This window comes from Myripristis murdjan, chromosome 17 (genome assembly GCF_902150065.1).
Source record: "Myripristis murdjan chromosome 17, fMyrMur1.1, whole genome shotgun sequence".
Lineage (NCBI taxonomy): Eukaryota > Metazoa > Chordata > Actinopteri > Holocentriformes > Holocentridae > Myripristis > Myripristis murdjan.
Window position 1 is genome coordinate 9,660,134 of NC_043996.1, and position 24,942 is coordinate 9,685,075.

The window sequence follows — 24,942 nt, forward strand, 5'->3', positions numbered from 1 at the left end:
TAGTGAACCAAAATTAGGAAGAGGAAGTTGAAATAATAATAATTATAAGAATAAGAAACACTCAGGATTACAATAGTGACCTCTGGCCTTTCAGCCCAAGCCACTAATAATAATAATAAGCTGAAGAAGAAGAAGAAACATGCAAGACAACAATAGTTTACCTCAGGCCTTCGGCCCGAGGCACTAATAAAAAACATTTACCTGCCAAATTGTGGATAAATTTGTGTAATAAATTGGGGTCACCAGTCAGGTGGCCAGTTAGTGACTTGTAATTACAGCGTATGGCCAGGTTCACATCGCTGTGTTTTTAGTGTGTATCGGCTGAGACCAGTGTGACCCTCATTGTCCACCATACCTGTCATAACGCCAGCCATAAATTTCCACAAGAGCCAGAAATGGCTCGCAAGCTGCAGGTTCCTGACCACTGCATACATGCAAATTATATACAGGTGTAGATGCTGGTCATGTTATGTGTGTGCCTTCAATGTGTTAGTCAGAAAAAAAAAAAGAAAAATATTTTCTCACAATAACGTTAATGTCCCCTGACAAACAACCAGCAATACATTTTATTCACACCAAGACATATGAAGACAGAGCCATACCTCAACACATCAAATACTTAAATAAAAAGAAAATGTACAAAAATAAATAAATCTGCAGTCAAGGCGGGTTAATTAATACAAGATATTGAAATATGAACTCCGCTGTTCCCTTAGGTGGGTTCAGTGTTTCTGTGCGGCCAACCTTTTTTCAAACCCACAGAACTTTATTTTAAATTGTAGTGGAGATACCAAGGTTTCCAGAGACACCAAACATGTCCTGCAGAATTACAGAGAAAAAATATAATGTTGCACAAGACATCCAGATATTTCCTAGTTGATGTTTGAATATTTCACGCAGTACAAGAGTGATCCTCTGCCTCAGTGAAGCATGGCAAATACAGAATATTTATTTGCCACTGTCATACATATATTTTAAAATATGCACGTTTTTAAATTTAAGTAACATATAATTTAAAACTAAATAATTTTCTCAGCAAGTTAAGATAAAATGGTAATTTGGAAATTGGTCCAAGGAGGTCCAGTCTTGATTTCTTAAGTGGAGGACAAAATATAAAATGCTAAGGCCTAGAGTGGCTTAGTACTCTTGCGCTTACCCTTACCCTTTCCTTTTGGCACAGCATTGTATGCTTGGACACAAAGATAACCTGTGAAATTTTTACTGGCTGCCGTTACAGGGTCGGTGATCTAGTGGACAGCTTGGGGGACGCTTGTGACGCAAGCCAGAGCGATGTTTTTTTACATGCAGAGGAGCAGCAACAGGTGAATAGGAAATAAAGAACCAATCATTTACTGGACAGCTACAGCTGTCTAAAACAGGGAGCAGCTCAATGTTCTCCATTGCATTTGCCATATCAAAGCTTTTGCAGACATTGATTTAGTGTGAACTTGTATATTTATTATATGTGTTTACAGATTACATTTTTGTTATTTCTTTTTTAGTTAAGTCTTCATCCAAGGAAAGTCAGCTGAGCTAGCTTGTTCTTGTCCAGTGGCGCCCTGCTTAACACTGATAGTTGTTATGCATTCACACGTGGCAGTTGACCCCAACTGCTCCAGCAGAGAGTTCACTGCCTTGCTCAAGGGCATACCTTTATAGTAGTTGTTGAAGAAGGGGAGAGTGTTTCTAATTCACATTTTCCCAGCTGATTCACAGCTGTGCAGTACATTTGTGGTCTGGTGAAATTTTGTTGGTTTGCACAAAAGCATCCGAAGTTCAGGGTTGTGTGTATAGAAATTTGGGTCCCCGTGTTACAGACATATAAACGGAGCTTATTATTGGGTTTCCCTGGTCTACTTGCACCTCTTTTCTTGTGAGTGGCAGTGTTCTTTTCCAGATTCTTAACAATTTATGAAAGCACAGTACACATCATCTGACAGCAACACTTGATTGACATTAAATAAGATAAAGACATATGCTCATTTCCAAGTTGGTTTTCTTTGTTAGGCAAAAGTTTTGCATCTTGCAACCAAAATGTGTCATTGTGGATGTGGCCTAAGCGAGGTTAAAGAAGTCAGTAAGGAGCTCACAGCAGCTGTATAAGTTTTAGTTATACAGCTTCTGTGAGCAGCTATAATTAGTTTGGGTCTATTGCTGCCATTAATGATGGATACTCCTCACAGAGCCATGGTCACTGACGTTAATGGAGATATTGCCAATGGACCGTGTATAGATCTGTCCAGAGAAAATAAATTTGTTGAGGGGAGAAAATGTTTCATAATTTTCTTACTTTACTTTTCAGTAGATAATTTTACTCATATACCAGCTGACACCAGTATCTCATGTCATCCTACATTCATACTGGCATCACAAAAACCTGCATTTTCACTTTTTCAACTGCAAAACTGGTACTGGTATTAGGCTTTCCACTGATCTGATCGGCTATATCGGATCGGCTGATATTTTGCATTTTATGCAATTTGTGTGATCGGCTGTAATGTCTTAATTCGCCGATCCGATCAATGATGTCATTGTCGTGTTGAAACTTTTTGCAGATGCTCCCGTTGTATTGTTTTATCTGTCTCATTTACTCCAAAGAAGTTCCACACCACCACCATGTTAGTTTTGAGCCCTGTCACTATGTGACGGACAATAAAATTTTTTGAATCTTGAATCATTCGCTGTTGGATTCAAACAAACATGTCGGTGCTGTGGGACTTCTTCAAAGTGTCTGAGACAGATAAAACTCAAGCTCAGTAAACGGTACATAAGTATATACAGTAAATAAATAAGTTATTTAAATAGACATATTGCTCCCTCATGTGATCGGATTGGTGATCGGTTTATTTAAACTCACTGATCAGTGATCGGCCCCAAAAATCCCGATCATGTAAAGCCTAACTCATATATCATTATAACTCTGTGGAAGATATACTAAAGGAGATAACACACGCAACAGGGCCTGTTCTGCCCATGCGTCTTCTTTGAGTATGATAATAGACCTTGCTCAGTGTTACTGCCTAGAGGAGGATTGTCAGCTTGCCCTCCATACATTGGGCAGTATGTTCACCTCCATACCAAAGTTCTCCACTCCTTTTCTTAGCCCTCAGTCTATTCCAGGCTCTAGCGAAGCAGTCAGCCCTCAATCAAAGGTCCCATTCCCAGCTGTCCATAGTCCTTGTCTCTCTGACTTTTATTAACACATGGGCATACAAGGGACGTTGTGAGGCACCTTTCCTCTCTTAAGTTTGAAACCGGAGCCAACTTTGTTTTCAGATGAGGTTGCTATTGTTAGAGTGTTCGTTTTTCAGTGAGGGTCACTTGAGGAGGTGTTGCTTATTGGAGCCGGCCTCCATATGTCCTTCTCTTGTCTTGTGCCTTCTCCTCACCATCACTTAGACAGGGGAGTACTCACTGGTTGCTGTATTTGGCTCTCAGATCTCAGTTGTCCTGTAAAATTGTTCAGTGCAGATGAAGCAATGAAAATGGCATAGAACAGGGAAAAACAGCAAAAAGGTATGATTTCAATTGCATTTTTTATGGATTTATTGAAAAAAGATGAGATGTTTATTATATGAAGTCATATTTGTCATATTTGTAGCCTATTTGTAGCCTATTAATACTTAAGTAAGTTTGTAATGAGCCTGGTAGTGCTACAGCTTTTTCAAAAATTTACATGAGTCTCATTGATTTATTTATTTGATTTTAAAAGATTCTTCCAACAAACTGTCTCCTTTGGAGTATGCGCGCAGAAAAACAGTTAGCTTATATCTAGACATTTTACTTTGTCTATGATTATATCACTTTCTAAATTAAATTTACTCCAAATAAATTGGAACTGTTTTGAATTAAGATGTCTTTTTTTCTCATTTCAGGTTTGTTTCTATGAAGTTATAGACTTTGATCATGAAAGGAGAAGTCTCAGGAGTGAGTTTCCATCTGGCTTTCAAGAGTCCCTCTTAAGAGCAGGTAGGCCCATGAGTCCATCGTCCAGAATCCATCTTGTATATGTTTGTATATGCTTATTATTTCCTTCTCAGTTCAGACAACAGACAGCGGCTTTAGCTTGTGGACTGCCAAAGACAGTGGCTTGGCTTTGGCAACCAAGCCACTGGCTCCTTAGAAGGTACTTCCAAACTTGAACTTCATTTGCTGTTTAGTCTAGCCACTGTTACAGATATATTTTCTGTTCTTGGGAGAAAGGTTTTTGCAGCCTCTATATAGCAGTGTTAATATTGAATTTACACCTCAGCCTTAAGCAGCTAACAGATTCTCTGAGCTGTGACTGCCTCATCTTACTTTAAAGTCTGTGAGCACATTTGGGCTCTGTTCCCACCTGGTATTAAAATGCACCTTTTGTGTTCTGAACACTAGTGGACAGCTCTCAGTCCGTCCGTACACACCTGGCATTAACATGCGTCTCCACTTTTTTTTTTTTTTTTTTTTTTTTTATAGGGGAGCTCATGTCTTATTAAGGGGAGGAGTGCTCCTCCTGGCTCCCCTGTAGTTCCCATCCTGCAGGTAGACAGTCTGTGTTTTTATTAAACCAGCTGCTTTATAGCTGACCTGCACTTCAGTTTGCATTTGATCCATCAGCTGACAGTTTAGCTGTGCTGGGCGGCGTCAGGTGAAATATTTTTTCTGTTGGAAAAGTGATGGTCTGACCTGTGTCAGGGGTGTTGGGCTAGACAAGACAGAGGGCATCAGGTTACGAGGCAGTCCTTCACTGCGTCCTGGGACACATGTCAGTTTACACTAATAATGTGATGCAGACAAATAAGCCCCAGGTCACCCCCAAATGCATCCTGAGAGCCAGTCACTCAGGACGCATTGAGGAAGCATTGCTGTTGTTTATATGTGTACTTAGAGGTGTCAGCTTGTGTTCAGATTTCTAAGGATGGATGTTAATACCAGGTTGGAACAAGGCTTTACTTACATAGTGAGTAAAATGACCTCATATTCATTTACGGTAGTTTGGAATTTTAATTTATGTGGCAAATTCATTTTTATCCTATTTCTTAAAAGCATACAGTATCACCAGACATCCACACAGACCTGGGTATAGTGTGATTTTGAAATCCCTTTGAAATCAGACCGATTACTTTTATTGATCTCAGTGATAAAATGTGTCTCAGATACTTAAATAATCTATTTCCTACTAGTGCTGGGCGGTATGACCAAAAATGTATATCACGGTATTTTTCAAAATTATATCGGTTTCACGGTATATGACGGTATTTTCTTTTTTCATGCACGACTGGGTGTTAACCACATTTTCTAATGATTTAGAGAAGAATTACTGCAGTTAATTAACTTAGAATGACCTATTTTACTCTCATGAGGAATGAATACTGGACATTAATGTCCTAGTTGTCCACCCTAGTATTAACACAGGTTAACATGGCAACACAAAATGATGCAAAGAGGTGATGCAAATGATGCTTAGAGGTTCTAATGAAGTGAAGGAATCAGAATGCATGACAGTTGCAGCCAAAATACAGAACCTTTTTATTATGCAAATTTAAGGCCACTTGCATTAATATGCAGACTGATTTGACTGATTTAACAATATGTTAAAATATTATTATTATTTTAAAAATGTGAATTACTTATCAAATAGACCTAATATACCATATGAGAAGGCTGCTGCAGGTAAGGCTGAGGGCAGAGGCTTCTCAGCATCCAGCGATAGCAATATCTCTGGATGCTGAGAAAGCCTTCGATAGAATTGAGTGGGAATATTTGCTGTATGCACTTTCTAAATATGGATTTGGTCCAGTATTTTGGAGCTGGGTAAAAGCACTATATCATGAACAAGTAGCAGCAGTCAAAACAAATGGTATCAAGTCCTGCCCGTTTCGTCTTCATCGGTCTACACGCCAAGGATGCCCATTTTCACCTATTATTTTTATTCTTGCCCTTGAACCTCTTGCCTGTGCCATACGGGCTCAAAAAGACATAAATGGTATCAATGTTAGTGGCTGTGAGTTTAAAGCCAGCCTGTATGCGGATGACATATTATTAACATTAGAGAACCCAAAACATTCCATCCTACAAGTTTTAAAACTTATTGATACATTTGGACGATTTTCCGGTCACAAAGTTAACTACAGTAAGAGTGAGGCCATCCCACTTAATCATCTTACTTTTCAGTCATATTTGGACTCGGGCCCTTTCAAGTGTAACTCAAAAGAGATGAAATATTTAGGAATTAAAATTCAATTTCCTATTGGAAAGATATTTGAGTTAAATGCACCAGATCTGCTTAAAACTGTAAGGGAGGGCACCAAAAGGTGGACAGTGTTACCTTTGTCCTTGTGGGGTAGATCTGAAGTTATTAAAATGAATATACTGCCTAGGCTGGCTTACCTCATGTCATCTATACCACTCAAGTTTCCCCCTAGCTGGTTTAAGGAAGTAAATACACTACTCTCCTGCTTCCTATGGAGAGACAAAAAACCTAGGATTAGCCATAAAAAACTAACAAACTCACAAGATAAAGGAGGAATAGGACTTCCGGATATCCACCAGTACTATATAGCTTACAATTCAAGATATCCCCTGTATTGGGCTTATAATAATGTGAGAGAAGTTGGCAGTTGGGATTGGCTTGAAGAACAAATCTTAAAAGAATATAATGCAGATCTATCTCTACGAGTTTTATGGTACAATCTGAAAGCCATTCCCAAAATGAACAATCCGCTGCTGCAATTTTCATGTGAGATAATAAAACTGTTACAGAAACGTCTGACCTTTAGTGGAACGTCTTTACCATTATGTCCATTATGGAGCAACTCTTTGTTTACCGCAGGGGGAAAAACTCTTAAAAATAATCTGTGGCAGCAGTGCAATATATAAAGTGTGGGGCAAGTGTTTAAACATGGAAAATCAATACTCTCTAAAGGCGGGCGGATTTTTTGAAGCCGAAGAACTTCCAAACAGCCAACACAGCTCCTCTTTTTGGTAAAGGTTTTTCATCTTCATTTTCTGAGTCCCCACTGCTTACTGAGTGCAACTGCAAAAACAGTCCCCCCTCCAACGATGTCCCGCAGCGCTACGTTCCACGTGCTGTTCCCAACGTTATGTGCGCTACACACACACCGGTATTGGGGTATCTGAAAAATTCATATAAAAAAAATAAAATAACGCCAGTATTCAGTATGAACCGGTATACCGCCCAGCACTATTTCCTACTCACCCTATTTCCTACGCATCTAGAAATTCAAACAGGTAAACTGTCTTGTCAGTGGAATTACTTTTTGCACTTTAATGTGTATTGCATTCAGTGATTCAGTGACATAACAAATAGATGTAGGATCTATTGTTAATATACCCAAGACCAAAGTCAGCTTCTGATACTACTTCTGTATTTTTACAGCCATTCTCTGTGGCATCTTCCTGCCACCTCAGTCATGTAGTTGTTATAAGAGTCAAGAGCTTATTGTATTATAATGAAAGTGAATCCAGGCTTAGTGGAAAAAACACCATGCTAAAATGTGATGAACATGAGGTAACTGACCATTATGTTTATTTCACCTTCATTGTTGTTTTCTTAATTTAGGCTATTTCATATTATACTATCATATTACCTGAAGTGATGTAATTATGTAATATTGACTGCTTGGATATAATGATGCTGTAAAATCACAAGGAAGTACAGCACCAGTTTACTGCACAGATGGTAGAGAATGGGAAAAGACAATATGACAAGAAATAAGAAAGACTCAGTTCCAGATGCTGATTAATTTTATTCTACTGAACAACAGGCATGCTTAGGGAGACACCATTACTCAGGCAACAGGTGCCTCAGTGACAAGTATTCATTGAGCTTCACTCCTCGTCGTGCCCTTTCTGAAATAAGAAAAGATAGCAGCCAAAATGAAGAAGTAATAGTGAGAGAAAAAAACATTCTGTATAGTTTGTTCTTTGTCAGTTTTAATGCAGGCTGTAGAGTTTCTTTTTAAAGCAATGCAGAAATAAAATAGGCCTATTGGTCTGAACAAAGAATGAATGAATTATAATTTATTGTAGTGTCATGTTTTTCATGCAATCACTGAGCACTTATATTTTATATCTTTGTTTTTTGTTTTGTTTTGGGGCTTTTTTCAACCTTTATCCCTAATGCAAATAAGTATTGTGCCAGTGTTTAAAATCAGTGATTTTATCATAATTAAGTATCCAAATGACAGCAGTTCTTGTACTAAATTTCCTTGAGATGTAACCTAGCCAAAAACAAGGACAGACAAACTCTTGCAGACTAAAATGCTGTTGAAGTGAACACTAACCTTGGACCCCATATCACGGCTCTTGACACGTAGCTTGTTGACCTGAGACTCAGCAATGTCAGCTCGTTCCTCAGCCTCATCCAGCTCATGCTGCAGCTTACGGAACTTGGTAAGATTAGTGTTGGCCTGTTCCTCCTGTTGAAGAGACACATAACATCCTGAGCACTACAAAATGTTTTTGTCAAAACTAAGGTAATGAGAGACAGCAAAAAAGTTCTATATCCTAAAAGAATGCCCCCCCTCATGTAGGTAGTGGATTTCTTTTCTGAATTGTACATTTTTTACTTTTTATTATGAACCATGCTAAAAATAATTTAGGTGGAAAGTATTTTATTTTAATATTTTTGAAAGTCAAAATGATCATTGTCCCATTAAAAATTACATTTTAGACATTTGCATTTATTGAGGGTAGGTTAGAAGATGGAGATGGAAATGACATGATGGTCCTAGTGCAGCAGGTAGGCACACTATACCACTGAGCAACCAGGACCTATGATATATTGATTTATTATTTATTTCCAAGGTGGACATCACCTAACAATTAATTTGTTCTTGTTATTTCTCCCATACCTGCTAAATTAGTTTGCAAGATAAGATGTTCAGTTGCATATCCAGGCATATTAAACTGTACTTACAGCCACCTCAGCAGCTTTCTTGTAGGATTTGACCTTCAGCTGCAACTTATCCACCAGATCTTGCAGGCGGGCCAGATTCTTACGATCCTCCTCAGTCTGAAAATGGAAGAGAAACAATAAGTAGCAAAAGTTTCATTTTAAAGAGAACTGGCTCTCAGGATTTCAGTCTCCCAACACAATTGGAAGATACCTGGTAGGTCAGCTCTTTGATACGTCTCTCATATTTGCGTATACCCTTGACAGATTCGCTGGCCTTTCTCTGTTCAGCTTCAACTTCATTTTCCAGTTCCTTTACCTGTTGAAGTAATGACATATTTTGTTTTTTTTTCTGGGAGACATTTTCGGGCACTGTACATTTTAAAGTGGTAATCAGAAATGTCAAAATTTTCGACTGTTACTGCTAATAACTCAGGTTCATTCATTTTTTCATGCTGAATAAACTGCTGTCGCTGTCACCAGAAACATAAAAAGCACCACTTCTTGTGATGGGTTTTGTTTTCCTCAGGGTAGACCTATGGCATCAGATGTTTTCACCAGGAAATGTAAAATCTTCCACAGTATAGCTTGAATCGGTTATGTTATATGAATTAGCAATGGAGAAAAACAAAATCCAATTTCATTCTTGTGAACATGTTGCAGATTCACTCACCCTGGCCTCAAGCTTCTGCACCTGCTTCTTGCCCCCCTTCATGGCAATCTGTTCAGCTTCATCCAGGCGATGTTGCAGGTCCTTGATAGTTTGCTCCATGTTCTTCTTCATACGCTCCAGATGAGCGCTGGTATCCTGCTCTTTCTTCAACTCCTCTGCCATCATGGCAGCATCAGTGATGGCTTTCTTGGCCTTTTCTTCAGCATTTCTGCACTCCTGCACAGCCTCCTCCACCTCTGTTTGAAGCTGGGATGTATCGGCCTCCAGCTTTTTCTTCTGGTTTAGCAGACTGGTATTCTGGTCAAAGACAAAATCTTATTCTAAAATGTTGTTAAGTGAGGATAATTGTCTTTATAAAATCTTTATAAATCGAATGACTCTCACCTGAGAATGCAGCAGCTGCACCCTCTCACTGACATCCAGTAGCTCTTGTTCTGCAAGTTTGCGAGCTCTCTCAGTTTGCTCTACAGCTGACCTCAGCTCCTCCAGTTCAGCCTGAAGGAGGTTGTTTCGTCTCTCAACAATAGCAATGTTTTCCTTCATATCCTCATTTGCGCGAAGAGAATCATCAAGTTGAAGTTGAGCATCCTGGAAAATGAATTAAAAAAAAAAAAAAATATGTGAATTCCATTGACTTCCAGTAATGGCATAATATATATAAGTTTTCTTTTTTGTTAAATCAATATTCATGCCTTTAGATGTGAATGAATAGACTTGAGTTGTTTCTGGGCCTCAGCTGCCTGCCTGTTGGCTTGGCTTAGCTGGATCTCCATCTCATTGAGGTCTCCCTCCATCTTCTTCTTCAGACGGAGAGCTTCATTCCTGCTGCGAGTCTCTGCCTCAAGAGAGCTCTGCAGAGTATCCACAACTCTTTGTTGGTTTCTTTTTGCTTGCTCCATTTCTTCATCTTTCTCAGACAGCTTGCGTTCGATATCAGCCTTCACTTGATTGAACTCTAGCTGGGCTCTGAGAATCTTCCCTTCCTCATGTTCCAGCGTGGCCTAGAATGGGAATTTAGTTGAAAATATAGCTGAATTTAAGTCACATTTCACCAACTACAGATGCAGCGCATTTGAGGTCTGTCATCAGAGGGAACAGCATACCTCTGCTTCCTCCAGAGCTGCTTGAATCTCTGACTTCTCTTGCTCCAGCTGCTTTCTAATCTTCTCAAGCTCATGTATACTCTTCCCACCCTCGCCAATTTGCTCAGTGAGGTCAGATATTTCCTCTGAGGATCAAAATGTAAATGTCTGAAATAATTTTCTCATGAGAACATTATTTGATTAATAGTATTAGATGGCCTTACCTTGTAGATTCTTGTTCTCTCTCTTCATGGTCTCCAGATGGTCCAGAGACTCCTCATAGGAGTTCTTCAATTTGAAGAGCTCTGTGCTCAGAGACCTGGCTTCTTTCTGGGCGCTCTCTAACTCTGTTTGAGATTCCTCATATTTCTGCTTCCACTCTGCCAAGACCTTAAATACAGTATGCATTTTGAATAAAGCATGCACAATTTACCTGCAGTAAAATAATTTGTAATAAATTCTACCTTGTCAAAGTTCCTTTGCTTCTTGTCCAGGGCAGCAGCAGCAGCATTAGACCTCTCCACATCCACCATGAGATCTTCAATCTCATTCAGCAGTCTATGTTTGGTCTTCTCCAGAGAGGAACATTTAGCATTCACTGCTTCCACAGCTTCCTCAGCGTCCTGCAGACGCTGAGCCAGCTTCTTTCTGGAGTATAAATTAATTGACTTTTTGAAGTTGGTTTGCTGATATAGTTTGATTGTGTGGATACATGTAAGCCTTTACAAAAACCATGCTACTACTCAAAAGCATGAAAATGTGTTCCTCACTTGGCCTCCTCCAGCTCCTCGGTCCTCTGGATGGCATCAGTTTCATACTTGGTTCTCCACTGAGCCACCTCAGAGTTGGCCTTGGACATGCCACGTTGAAGTTCAGCCTTGGCCTCCTGCTCCTCCTCATACTGCTCCCTCAGCAGGTCACAGTCATGACGAGCAGACTGAACTGCATGTGCCAGTGCGTTCTTGGCCTGTAATTAAAGTATGCTTTGGTCCATCTCATGCACTGAGATTTAATCTGTATTAGATCATTTCCTAGTGTTATTTGGTTGCTACCTTGATTTCCTCCTCCAGTTGTCTTTTGAGGTCTTCGATCTGTTGAGTGTAGGACTGTTTTCCTCTGGTGAGTTGAGACACCAGAGAGTCCTTTTCTTCAAGCTGCCGTGAAAGTTCACCTGATTCAATGCAAGATTAAAATGAGTACTTTGCAATGTCAAGATTAAATTCCCTGCTAATTGATTGGGTTAAATCAACCGGGCATACCATTCTCAGTTTGGAGCTTTGCTTTCTGCATGGTGAAGTCATTGATGGTACGTTGCCCCTCCTCAGCCTTGGCTTTGTATTCATTCATTTGGTCTTCCAGAGTCCTGCACATTTTCTCCAGGTTATTCTGTAACAAAGTGTAATGATGCAGTGATGCAATACTATCACAGAAACAAGTGAAGAATGGTCAATAAAATCCCTACACAAATAAATATAACAACATAAAATTTACAAAAAGTAGTTTACCTTTGCCTTCACAGTCTGCTCCATATTGGAGACCACATCATCCAGTTCCAGTCTGAGCTCACTCTTCTCCTTCTCCAGTTTCTGCTTGACTCTCTGTAGGTTGTCAATCTGCTCCCCCAGGTCAGCAACACTGTCTGCTTGTTTCTTCCTGAGTGTGGCAGCGGTGGATTCATGTTGCAGAGTGGCCTCTTCAAGGTCTCTGCGGAGTTTCTGGAACTCGACCTCCCTCTTCTTGTTCATCTCAATCTGGGCAGCTGTTGCCCCACCAGCCTCCTCCAGCCTCTCACTGATCTCCTCCAGCTCCCTGGCCAAGTCTGCTCTCATCTTTTCTACTTTGGCTCGGGCAGCTCGCTCTGCTTCAAGCTCTTCCTCCAGCTCCTCAATACGAGCCTAGATCAAAATCCAGATGAAATACTTCTAAACTGAGGTCTTACATGTCAGCTGCCAAGGTCGTTCAGGTATTCACGGTCTGACCTTATTTAGTTTTAATTACCTGTAACTCCTTCAGTTTTTTCTGGAGTTGGGCACTCACTGCCTGTTCATCCTCAATTTTGCCACTGAGCTGACTGATTTCAAAGTCCTTCCTGTAGATGACAACAATTTTACATTTAACAGGTAATTCCAGTATGAATTTTACTTTATGTGAGATTATATTTTATGACTTTTTATATTACTTCTTCAGCCTCTCTTCAAGTTGCTGCTTGTCATTTTCCAGATCCATGATACTCTCTTGGGCCAACTTTAAGTCTCCCTCAAGCTTCCTCTTTGCTCTCTCAAGATCCATACGGACTTTCTTCTCTTGCTCAAGGGACCCTTCAAGCTGTAGTGGGTGATAATGACAGTCTTTTTAATGTCATGCATTCATAATTTTCCACAACAGTTTCATCTGTTATATTCTTACATCATCCACTTGCTGCTCCAGCTTAGCCTTGGCCTTGGTCAGAGTGTTGACTTTGTCCTCCTCACTCTGCAGGTCATCCAGCGTTTGCTGATGAGCTTCCTGTAGGGCTTTCTTCTCCTTGGTCAGCTTGGCAATGATTTCATCCAGAGCAGCCATCTCCTCAGTCAGGTTTTTTACCTGTGGCCAACAGCATGTTTTATCTGATAAAGATTAGCCAATCCATGATTGATTGATTGATTGACTGACTGAGTAAACTTTTGTTTGTTTTTTTGTTTGTTTTACCTCAAAAGCATAATGGGAACAGTACTGAGAGTGATTTAATAATACAGCTGCTGCTTCAGACATAAAAACTGATTGTAAGTTTGTTTAAGTTTGTTTATTTAGAGACCACAAAACCAATTATCTCGACAGGGCAGAGATTTCATGGAGGAATTTTGAGTTATCAGTACCTTGTTCTCAGTGGCGTGCTTCTCTTTTTCCACCTTGGCAAGACTTAGCTCCAAATCATCAATGTCTTTTTTCAACTCAGAGCACTCATCTTCCAGCTTCCTTTTCTTAGCAGTCAGTTCAGCATTCATCTCCTCTTCATCTTCAAGTCTTTCTGTCAGCTCTTTGGCTTTTGCCTCCAGCTGAATTTTACTCTTGATCAGCCCCTCACATCTTTCTTCAGCATCACAGAGATTATCTTGCTCCTGTTAGAATTGAAAGCCAATAATATGACATATAAAACCAAAAATATGACATATAAATTTACTTGGTACTATATTCGTTTTAGTTGTAATTTTGGGTTGATGTCAACATACAGCCTGAACTTGGAGTTGCAGGTCATTCTTCTCTTGGAGAAGGGTGACCATTTTTTCCTCTAGTTCTTTCCTGCGGGCTTCAGATTTTGCATAAGCCTCTTTCAGTTTGGTAAACTCCTCCTTCATGTTGGCCATCTCCTTCTCAGTCTCTGCTGACTTCAGCAGAGGTTTGATCTTGAAGTACATCTTCATCCAGGGCCAATTCTTGACTCCCATGAAGGCACGGATGTTCCACTGGATAACCAACAATGCATCCCTGTAGTTGGTGAAATTATCAGAAATGGCTTTAAAGCATGTTCCAGCTGGAAAAAGCCAGTTTGAAAATATCTCACTTGAAGTGTTTTGTGTTGAATGCAAAACAAAATATCCTTTTTACGAATGTGCCAGTAAAGCTGAACTGAGTTTTCACAGTTCTTTAGTCTTTGTGTGTGTGTGTGTGTGTGTGTGTGTGTGTGTGTGTGTGCGTGCGTGTGCGTGCGTGTGTGTGTGTTATTGTTGCTGCTGAGTTTAATTAATTAATTAAATGTTGGCATTTGCAATTCTTCTCTCTTATTCAGCATTCATTATCCAGCATCTTATATCTCTTATATATGCAATCTTACATGCCACCAGTTTTCTTACTTGAAGCAGTGGACTTGCCAGGGAGGGACTTAACCTTGTAATGCTGTATTTACAAACAGCTTCTTGTCATGGATTTTGGGTCAAAGGGCACAAATTCTGCAGTGCTATGAGTACTTGCCTGCGTTCTACAATCTTCTGGAATTCAACTCTTGCCAGAAGACCTCGTGACCTTGCCTGGATAGCAGTGATAATTAGTGCCAGTCGGTCATCTCGCATCTCCTCTAGCAGACCCAACAGCCCAGCTTTGAAGAATACCTGATTTATAGGGACAGATCGGTTGGATACCAGTGACATACATGTTGAGGACAATGCATTGTCTACTCACCAACATCACAAATACTGACCTTGGTATGCCCCAGTTTGTATTGGTTGTGGTCAATGTCCAGAGAACCCAACAGCTTCTCTGAAGCCTTCTTGTTGTCAATGAATTGTCCCTCAGGAATGGCATTGGGGTTCAGAATTCTGTATCTTTGATCAAAATGTAACAAAAAATAAACATCAGCAGTAGTCATTTTTTAATTTTTTTATTTGTTATTGATCAAATAATATATTAAATGTAGAAGTATTTCCCTAACACAAACCTCTGTTTGAAATCTCCATAGAGGATCCTGTTGGGGAAGCCCTTCCTACAGATCCTGATGCCTTCCAGCACACCGTTACAGCGCAGCTGGTGCATCACCAGAGGGTTCTCCATGGCCCCAGGAGTCTTGGTCTCATTGGGGATGATGCAGCGTACAAAGTGAGGGTGAGTAGACCTCAAGTTGGTCATCAGCTTGTTGAGGTTCTCCTGCAAGGTAGCCATACAAGACTTCTAATAAACTGCATTTTCACTGTTTCATTCTTGATATCACCATTCCAAAACACTCTTACCATGTATACATCTTTTAGGATGACTAATATTAGAGGGGAAGCTGTCTTTTTTTTTCCTTTCAAAGATTCAGTTGGGTTTGTGGGCACATTAAAATAGGTGCCCAAGTTACTGTATCAAATTAGATAATTTCAGATTAAAGATTCATTCAAAGATTTTTCAGGTCCCTAATGTATTAGTTTTTGCCTTGCTTTTTAAGCTTAGGCTCTTCTTACACCTCAGGCTTTGTCTTTGTCTTTGTCTTTCATGGTGAAAAGTCAGAGTCAGTCTAGGTATTGCTGTGTCAAAGTAACAGGAGCTTAACTTCAATGGAAATTTAAGTTAAGTCTTGCCTCACCCAAATTTTTTTTTGTGAATGCACCTGCATCATATAATTATGCCTGTCAAACTACAAATTCAGTGGAGCCAAGACCACAAGCCTGACCAATTTGTAGCCTAGATGGGATTATAATATCACCATCAATTAATGTTTTGCATTGTTTTTTCTATTATCATGTGTGTGCAAGTTTCCAAAAATCCATTGACTTTAAGTTAAAAAATGAGTGCATAAGTCAGTCTCTTTTGCCATAGACACATAGGAAATACTTCAAATAAAAACATGAAAAACACCACACCATTGGAATTGTTTAATTTTACTGGCTAAAAACTTGCCTACACACATAATCCTTTAAAGATAAACAATCTATTACGAGGCCCCGTAACTTACAAACAAGGTTTTTTTATGATCAGATAAGCTGAATTATTACTTAATAAACTTTTCATACCTTCCTTGGCTCAGGATCAGTCTTTCTACTAGGTTCATGTAAATCAGTTGCAAACTTTTTAGAGATGTCAGACAGACAGGACGATTACATTACCTACTTATTGGAGGTAATAAATTGCTCACCCTGTGCAGTGCAGAAACAGTTTGGAAGGAGGAGCCTTTCTTCTTACTGCCACCTTTGCCTTTGCCACCAGACTCTTGAGCTAAACAGAATTCACTTTGTTAAAAAAGGCCCACAGGCTCAACTAAATATGTATCCGCTGTATATATACGCACCAGAATCAGCTCCTGCATAACCTGCAAAGAGGATGCCCAAGAGTTTAAGATTTGACTTCTGGAAAAGGCCAACCACTGTTTCATTCAGGGGGTCTTTATTCTTCACCAGCCAGTTGTTGATATTGTAATCAACAGTACCAGCGTAATGGACCAAGGAGAAATGAGCTTCTGGTTTCCCTTTAACAATCCTGGGTTTTTGGAAGTTGGCAGATTTCCCCAGGTGGTTGTCATAAAGCTTAGCTTTAAAGGTGGTATCACTGGCCTTGGGGAACATGCACTCCTCTTCAAGGATGGACATGATACCCATGGGCTAAAGGGAATATAAAAATATAATGAAACAGTTAAAGGTAAGAAAATATTTTCTCATATTTGGAAAGACATGTAAGACAATGTTGGTTTTAGATTTCAGGTAAAAACAAAACAAAACAAAACAAAACAAAAAGCAGAATAACACTAGTATGTACGTTAAACACAAATTTTCTTGATTTGCCTCAGTCATAACAGTTACCTTTTCAATCAGGTCAATACAAGCCTGCAAATCCATGCCAAAGTCAATGAACTCCCATTCAATGCCCTCTTTCTTGTATTCTTCCTGCTCCAGCACAAACATGTGGTGGTTGAAAAACTGTTGCAGTTTTTCATTGGTGAAGTTGATGCAGAGCTGCTCAAAGGTGTTGAACTGTAATGATAATGCTGAAATTAAATGGAGCTCAAAATGTTGAATTTAAAACTTCATAATAATGATCAAGGCTGAATTTTCCTTTACAAACTTACATCAAAGATCTCAAATCCAGCAATGTCCAGTACACCAATGAAGTACTGGCGAGGCTGCTTGGTGTCGAGCGACTGGTTGATCCTTACCACCATCCATAGGAACATTTTCTCATACACTGACTTAGACAGTGCCCCAACAGCATAATACACCTAAGAAATGAAAGCAGTAGCGTTGTTTTTTAACTTAACTTCAAATTTAGAAATTAAACTCTTCCCCCTGAAAAAAGGTCTGCCACAGTTCATTACCTGGGCAACATTTTGTCCCTTGGTGACCCACTCGTTTCCAACTTTCACTCTTGGGTGACAGAGACCCTTGATGAGGTCAGCAGAGTTCAGGCCCATCAGATATGCAACTTTGTCAGCATCTGAGGAAATAAGTCTCATATTAATTTGTAGTCTAAGATGCCCTCAAGCATGTCATTGTTTCTTTGCATCCATCTCTCTGTTATTAAGAATTTTCTGACACATTTCAAGGCTGAATTGATTACAGTGGTAGCACGTGGCAGGTGGCAACATAATGCCAGAAATAATAGTTGCTAATATACTGCTGGCTGTTACCTTATGAAAACTGATTAATAGATTGATATCTAAAAACATACCTAACTCATTTTGACTGTTAGTTTTCTTTCAACTACTATTTTAATTCAGTTTGAAAAAAAAAATTAAGCTGCCGTGGACGTTTTAGCACTTCAGCAGCACCAAGTGGCACAAGCTGTAACTGTTGGAACTCTTGTCTGTAAGCAAGGACTTTGTCATTTGGAAGCCTTGCATTTTGTCAGTACACTGTACTCCTTGGATATGAAGTTGTCTTTTTAGTTGAAAAAGTTGAGCAGGGAGAAGTTGGAACAGTTGATCAAAGTATCTCCCACCTTCAGTGCCATCAGCCTCTGCCTGCTCTTCTCGCTGCTTTTGCTTGAATTTCATGTTTCCGTAGTGCATGATGGCACCAGTCAACTTGTAAATAGAGTTCTTCTCTTCTTGAGTGAAACCCAGCACATCAAAAGCTTCCTAAATAAGATAAACAAACGTAATCCTAGTGATTCCGTAATTTAATATAAATTGAATGAATATGAGGTTTGACTGGAAATTCTCTGCAGTGTTAAATTGAAGAGTCAGCTCACATCAGTGGCCATAAGTTCTTCAGCATCATTGATTGAGGCTACTGTCGTCTCTCCTTGGGAGATGAAGGCGTAGTCATAAGGGTTGTTGGTGATAAGCAACATTTCTGGAAAAAAAAAAGACAATGACAAAACAGTTCATGATAATTCAATAATAACCAGTGCACACTTACCTATAAGTTCAGGCTTTCTCTGAGACAAGATCTGGTAGAAAATGTGATAGTCCCTCTCAGCTTTGAGCTGGTAGGTCACACGAGACTTTTCCAGAAGATCTGTTAGAAGAATATTCTGTTGTTATTGAGCAATACAAAATATTTAGATGGATTTAAATACAAAATATTTAGATGGACTTAGTGACTGACATGTCTTGGCTATAATTATTGTCACAGCATTCCTCAGTTTGATATGAAATTTGTCAAGGATTTACAGAGATTGTTCTGTTGTTAAAAGAACTGGTCCAGAGTGCTGCATTTTTCTGACATAATCACATATTATTGAAATATACTCAATCATTGTTTAGTTTACTTACAAGTCTCAATATCAGCAGAGGCCAGCTTTCCTCGGTTATCAAAATGAATTCTGATGAATTTACCCTGAGAGGAAAAGCAGTGTCTGTTATCTTATGTATTATTTTGCTCAGCTCATTGATGACACTGAAGTTGTCTCATTGTAATCAGAGAGATGCTCACAAATCTAGAGGAGTTGTCATTCCTGATGGTCTTGGCATTGCCAAAGGCCTCCAAAGCTGGGTTAGCCTGAATGATTTGATCTTCCAGGGTACCCTGTTTTTTCACATTTACACACACTTCAACACAACATGGAACCAAACATGCAAAGCCAAACACCTTCTAGCCTTCTGGCTTTAAGATGCTATTTTTAATTGAACTGTGTATTAAATCATATTTTGGTTGTGGAACAGTCAGTAATATTTTCACAGTACAAACCTTCTTCTCAGCAGCTGCGTCTTTCTTCCCACTTGGCACAGCGGCAATGCTGGCAAAGTATTGAATCACACGCTTGGTGTTGACAGTCTTCCCAGCACCAGATTCTCCGCTGGATGCAGGAAATACAAAGTTAGGCAAAAATCAGTGATCCATAGAGTCCAAGATATTTTTGTGTTGGGACTTACGTGATCAGGATAGACTGGTTTTCCCTGTCTGTGAGCAAGAGACATTTAAAAAGAAATCAGTAACAAGTAGTAGTAGAGGGGTATGTAAGAGTGAAATATGAAGGCTATAATGTGGCTTTTGTACCTGACAACATGTACTGATAGGCGTTGTCCGAGATGGAGAAGATGTGAGGAGGAGCTTCACTCCTCTTCTTTCCTCTGTAGGCAATAACCACTTCTTGGTTATAGACTGGCAGCCACTTGTAGGGGTTGACAGTCACACAGAAGAGCCCAGAGTAGGTCTACAACAGAAAGAAAGCAATAGGGAATATTTGTCAGATTTTCAGAGTTTTTTTTTTTTTTTTTTTTTTTTTTTTAAATAAAAGAACAAATGTTATATTTTATTTAATGGTCTCACATAGATCATCCATGCTGCGTAACGCTCTTTGAGGTTAAACAACACAGCAGGCTCATGGAGGAAGGTGAACATTGCCATGTCTTCAATTTTATCAAACTTTGGTGGGTTCTGAGGGTGGACATCACTCTCCTTCACTGTCACAGTCTGTAAAAACAGAAGGTATATTCTTGAAGACCAAGGACTTGATTTGCATATATTAGTAGTACTTTGTAAAACTAGCATCATACCTTTCCAAATTCAGTTTCAGCAGTGACTTTGTCACCGTCACGACTGACAATGGAAGCCTTGACGTATTCAACTTCAGGGTCAGGAACGAAGCATTCCTTCTTCATGTCAAAGGGGCGAGTCTGGGCCTCCAGACGCTCCTTGTCTGACTTCCTCAGATAAGAAGCAGCAGCCCCAAACTCTGCCATGGCAGCGTCACCCATTTTTCAACCTGTAAAGTAGGGAAAACTGTAGGGATTGATATTTCTCACAGAATTTGCACAGAATTTTATTTCATATTATGTTCTATTAATCATCTACACAAGACACAGACAAAAAGAAAACAAAGGTTTAGTGCAACAGACCTAGTAAATGAATATATTAGATATAGTTTAAAAATGTTGAAAATTTGTATTCCCATTCAAAAGACAGTATTTACACATGTTTATACTCGTCGTATACTCCAGGAACATGGAATCAATTTAAATCTTTAATCTATAACCTTTCAATGTTTGGCATAAAACTCAGTCTCTTATGTAGATTGACTTCCCAGAGTTATAGAAATAAGCTTAAATTGTTCTGTCAGCAGTGTTATAAGCATTCAATAAAAAGGGCTAGATTTATACAGAGATAGACAGTTTCTTTATTTATCACACAGGGGGAAGCTGGATGTCTCAGATGTTTCGGTACAACTGATGCACCAATTGCCCCTAAACAGCAGAATTAGTAAATGCTTTCTCAGCATGTATGTATATCATCAGCAAAGCAAAAATCAAGTTGGTCAACAGGGTTGGTCAAATGTTTGAAGTTCATTTAAATTATATTTTGCTGTATAATTAAAGATAATTACAATTGTGTCACAAAAATGTAGTGGCGGATTTTACCCGTGGTGTTGCACTCCACAGGAGACCAGACTCTGTGCTAATTATGTGAGTTAGGCAGAAGCAAACAAAAGGCCACATTACTTTACTTTTCAATTGAGACAAATCAGTTTTTCCACTACAAAACATTAATGACAAGAGAATAGTTCTTATCTCTTTATCACTAACTTCTATCAAAATATGGTCAACAGCAGATAATTATCTCTATGTAACAGATGTAACAGAATGATTTTAAGGTCTGAAGTGAATGAGGCAGAACATGGTCACACAGTTATGAGGCAGAGCTTTCCCACTCCAGCGAGTGTTTTACTTACCTTTGACTGTCAACCTTTGGTTGTCAAGTGAACTGATGGACCCAGTTGCTGACAGCAAGGCGTCTCTCTCCATTAATAAAGGTTGTTAGTCAACCAAATATGGGGATGAATATCAGAGAAATGGCATGCAGGTTGCATATCAAAAAACATTCTCCTTATTGGGTAGAGCCTAGTGCTGCTATTTGTTGCTCTCACCTTGTGAACAACAGACTAGTACACTAGACTGGACATGACAAAGAAAGGGGATGGCAGGAGGTGGGGGAGCAGGGACAGCCTGCAGTCTATCAAATAAGTCTCTTCTGCACCAGTAGGTCATATAAGGTGGTTTCAGAATAACAGTGTTCTATGAGGACATGAAGGTAAAACACATGTTAACTTTAGCTTAGTACCTAAATTTTGTGAACTTCAGATTCAGATTTATCTTTATAGTCCTGTGTAAAGGCAATTTGCCTTGTTTCACTATCTGTTAAACAACCCAAATCATAGGTTTGCAGTGCTTTTGTGGACATAGCTATGGTGAACTGATGGAAAAACTGCACTTGTTACATGCTTTAATCATTAGGTAGGAATTTTAATAGATGCCCCTTGACTCAATTCCCCATGCATATTTGATGACAGAGGGTTAGAAATTTCACACATCAACACATGACAGGACCTGTATGTTTCTTACTCATGACAGCAGTATTAGAAAGTGAATGTATTTCTTGATGGTGCTGAAAATGTTTATGTCTATATTTATGGGCATTTCCTTGATGGAGAATTGCTCCACAAGTCCTTATAATGATGCTTTATTTATTACTCATGACAGCAACTGTTGTGCGTATTCTTATATACCCAAACCAAATATAATAAGGCTTGTTAAGGATTTATGGTGTATCAAACATGTATAGATCTAAAGTTCAACAATTGTCTGTCAATTGATAGACTGTGAAATAGATTTCAAGAGGGGCCATAAAGAGCTGCAGCTGTTGTCTAGAGAGAGGCAAGACAAGGCCAAGGTCACAGTAGTGAGATCCTTCTATTATCACTCACCACTGTTCGCAGTTAGGCATACACCCTTTGTCTAAGTCTGTCCACATGGCATTGTTTCCTCTTCTTTTGTCACAGCAGGGGGAGAAAGTACAGCTGCAATCCAGTTTACATTCAGATGACATGAGTGAGGTTTAAAGTTGAGAAGTTGCTTGACATAAAGAATTTAAGAGCTTGAACTCTCATCAGAGTACCATATCATCTCATGCCATGCCGTTGGATTGGTGAACCAATTTACTTTGCCCTTATTGCCTTTATTTGCCTTTATTATAGAATATAGGGTTTCAGCTAACATCAATATGGTTGGTCCTTAATGTACACCATAAAAACTCTGGTAAATGTGCTATTTTTTTCCTAAGTATGAAAAAGATTGACCACATCATTGAAATATTCTTGCTAGAAAATTATTGAATACATATATCAGCATCTCATTTGCCACTTTGCTAGCAGTTGGTTGTGGTAATTACAAAACTGATCTGTGCTGATCTTATTTCAGTAGATGAAGTAACTGGTAGATTGTCTAGTAATTATTGAAACACTCTATGTTCTAATGTGGTTAAAGGCTATATGCTCCCGCCTTTGGCCCAGGAAGATTCCCTACTACCTCTGGTGAGACTTTCAGTGACAAGACGCAATCTATTGGCATGTGATAAACATATAGTAGTATCTCATTTAAAGACACCATACTTAATATTCATAAAGAATCACGGGTTGTGCTCACACAAGATAACATTTGATATTAAAAGTATGACAACGATCTTGTGTCATGTTCATGTTTATCTAGCAATGAGAAGATCACAGTCTGAAAAATTATATTTTCCATTCTCAGTAAATCTGAGATTACTTTACACTACATGTAGCCATATGCTTACACATAAATTCTCGTAACATCAACAGTATGTAGTCATACTCTGAACTGACCAAGGAATAAATTCATATTGTTATGGCCTATACTTGAGGCTTCTGTCCATAGACATCTGGCTGCTTGCTGCGAGTTGCCCTTGGCCTGTTCCTGTTGATGTGGCATTGTTTTCTTCTGCGTATCCTTGGGCACAAAGATAACCTGTGAAATTCCTGCTGGCTGCCTTTGTGGGCTTGGTGATTTAATAGACAGCTTGGGGACAGCTTGTGACGCAGGCAGGAGAGGATTTTTTTCTTTTGATCAGCAGCAACAGGTGAAAAGCCAGCGAGTATCCAATGATGGACGTATGTACTGTATGTTATATTGGATACTGTGAAACATGAATAGCAACAACCATAGAACGTTATTTTTATAGTCACTCACATTCTGGAATATGCAGATTAGATATTGCTAAATAAAATTGGGGTTGGAAATAAATAGCTTAAATGAAGATAGCAAGAATATGCCTGATGTGACAGAGAAATGTCTGCGTAATGCATCTTTTTTTTCTCCAGTATTGTTCATGGCATGGTGGAAAGGCACTTGAGACATGATTTGAACACAGACACACTGAAACTCTTTACTGAAACGTATGCGTATGAAAGTCTTATGCATAATCTTAGCTGCCTTTCTTACAGTTATATATATGCCAGCAGGCCTTGTCCTTTTCCTAGCCCTCAGTCTATTCCAGGCTCTAGTGGAGCAATCAAAGGTCCCATTCCCAGCTGTCCACAGTCCTTGTGTCTCTGACTTTCATGATCACATGGGCATACAAAGGAAGGTGTGAAGCACCTTGCCTCACTTAAGTTTGAAACCAGAGCCAGCTTCATATGAAAGCTATTGTTAGTATAACAATAGCTTTCATATGAAGCTGGCTCTGGTTTCAAACTGTCAAACTGTCCAGTCTTGTTATTTGTTTTTGTGAAAGGTCACTTTTGAGGGGGTGTTGAGTACCGATGGAGGCTGGCTGGAAGTAATACTTCTCTTGCCTTGTCTTCATCCCACACTGTCATCATTCAGACTGTGGACATCTGTGTGGACTAATCATCTTTGGGTATAGTTGATGTTAAAACTTTAATGTGCTCTTTCACTGTTCGATGAGCATGCTTGTTAATCCTTTTCATATTTTGAAAATGTGTAAAGAGAGTTAATTTTACTGTAATGTGTAGTTATATTGCTGTGCTATTTTGACTGTAAAGGTAATTCTTTGCTTTGCTTGGTCTGTCTTAGAGGACTCCACCCCTGGACTCAAAGTACAGTCACACATCTGTGTCAAGTCCTCTCTCATGCTATGGGCTCCCACAGACCCCCCTTCATCAGGCTTTGAAAACAAGATCCTTCTGTTGCTGGAGAAAAACTGACCTCTACTAGAGATAGGAAGGTTAGTAATTTGAATTTTTCTAAATCATGGCTTTGCAGTCTTTTTGGAGAATAAAGGATAAGGTAAAATTATGTCTCTGTATAAAGAGTACATATGAAGGAAAGACAATTTTTTTTGGTCAGACATAGGAAACACCACTGTGACAATTGTTTCTTGCTGTTTTCAGTCTAGATTGCTTGCAACAAGGTATTATATTTTTCTTTACACTTAAGATTGAGACGGACAGAGGTATGGTCACTACTGTAGGAATGTCTGTTTTTCTGCACCCAAAATTTGTGATGATAGTGCATTTCAGATATAGATTGGCAGACAGATATTGCAATCATGCATGAGAAGCAGTAATTTGATAATGCACTTAAGCCAACTGTTAATTTATCTACTGATGAATTTATTTACTTATACTACCTGTCACTATGTATTCAGCAG

At 39.2% G+C, this 24,942-nt stretch overlaps 1 protein-coding gene and 1 long non-coding RNA gene across 2 annotated transcripts; one reads left to right on the plus strand and one right to left on the minus strand.

Moving 5' to 3' along the window:
• Positions 1 to 1,239: 1,239 nt before the first annotated feature.
• LOC115375753 (uncharacterized) lies at positions 1,240 to 24,454 on the plus strand. The gene is made up of 4 exons (XR_003929743.1): positions 1,240 to 1,322; positions 3,876 to 3,969; positions 15,084 to 15,226; positions 24,366 to 24,454. It is a non-coding gene; the product is annotated as an uncharacterized LOC115375753 (long non-coding RNA).
• LOC115375748 (myosin-7-like) lies at positions 7,748 to 21,237 on the minus strand. Its single transcript, XM_030075279.1, has 39 exons — positions 21,206 to 21,237; positions 20,895 to 20,931; positions 20,034 to 20,242; positions 19,807 to 19,950; positions 19,534 to 19,690; positions 19,410 to 19,437; positions 19,225 to 19,333; positions 18,970 to 19,062; positions 18,810 to 18,873; positions 18,454 to 18,552; positions 18,284 to 18,387; positions 18,032 to 18,170; positions 17,409 to 17,527; positions 17,163 to 17,312; positions 16,897 to 17,067; positions 16,389 to 16,698; positions 16,236 to 16,315; positions 15,063 to 15,268; positions 14,826 to 14,949; positions 14,600 to 14,736; positions 13,861 to 14,116; positions 13,507 to 13,749; positions 13,058 to 13,234; positions 12,831 to 12,976; positions 12,650 to 12,740; positions 12,157 to 12,546; positions 11,911 to 12,037; positions 11,704 to 11,822; positions 11,422 to 11,618; positions 11,116 to 11,299; positions 10,876 to 11,041; positions 10,673 to 10,797; positions 10,262 to 10,570; positions 9,954 to 10,157; positions 9,570 to 9,866; positions 9,111 to 9,215; positions 8,921 to 9,016; positions 8,286 to 8,420; positions 7,748 to 7,851 (listed from the first exon to the last, which is right to left on the minus strand). Exons 3-39 carry the CDS (start codon positions 20,232 to 20,234, stop codon positions 7,831 to 7,833), a joined length of 5,823 nt encoding a protein of 1,940 aa, XP_029931139.1. The 5' UTR covers positions 20,235 to 20,242; positions 20,895 to 20,931; positions 21,206 to 21,237; the 3' UTR covers positions 7,748 to 7,830.
• Positions 24,455 to 24,942: the final 488 nt, after the last annotated feature.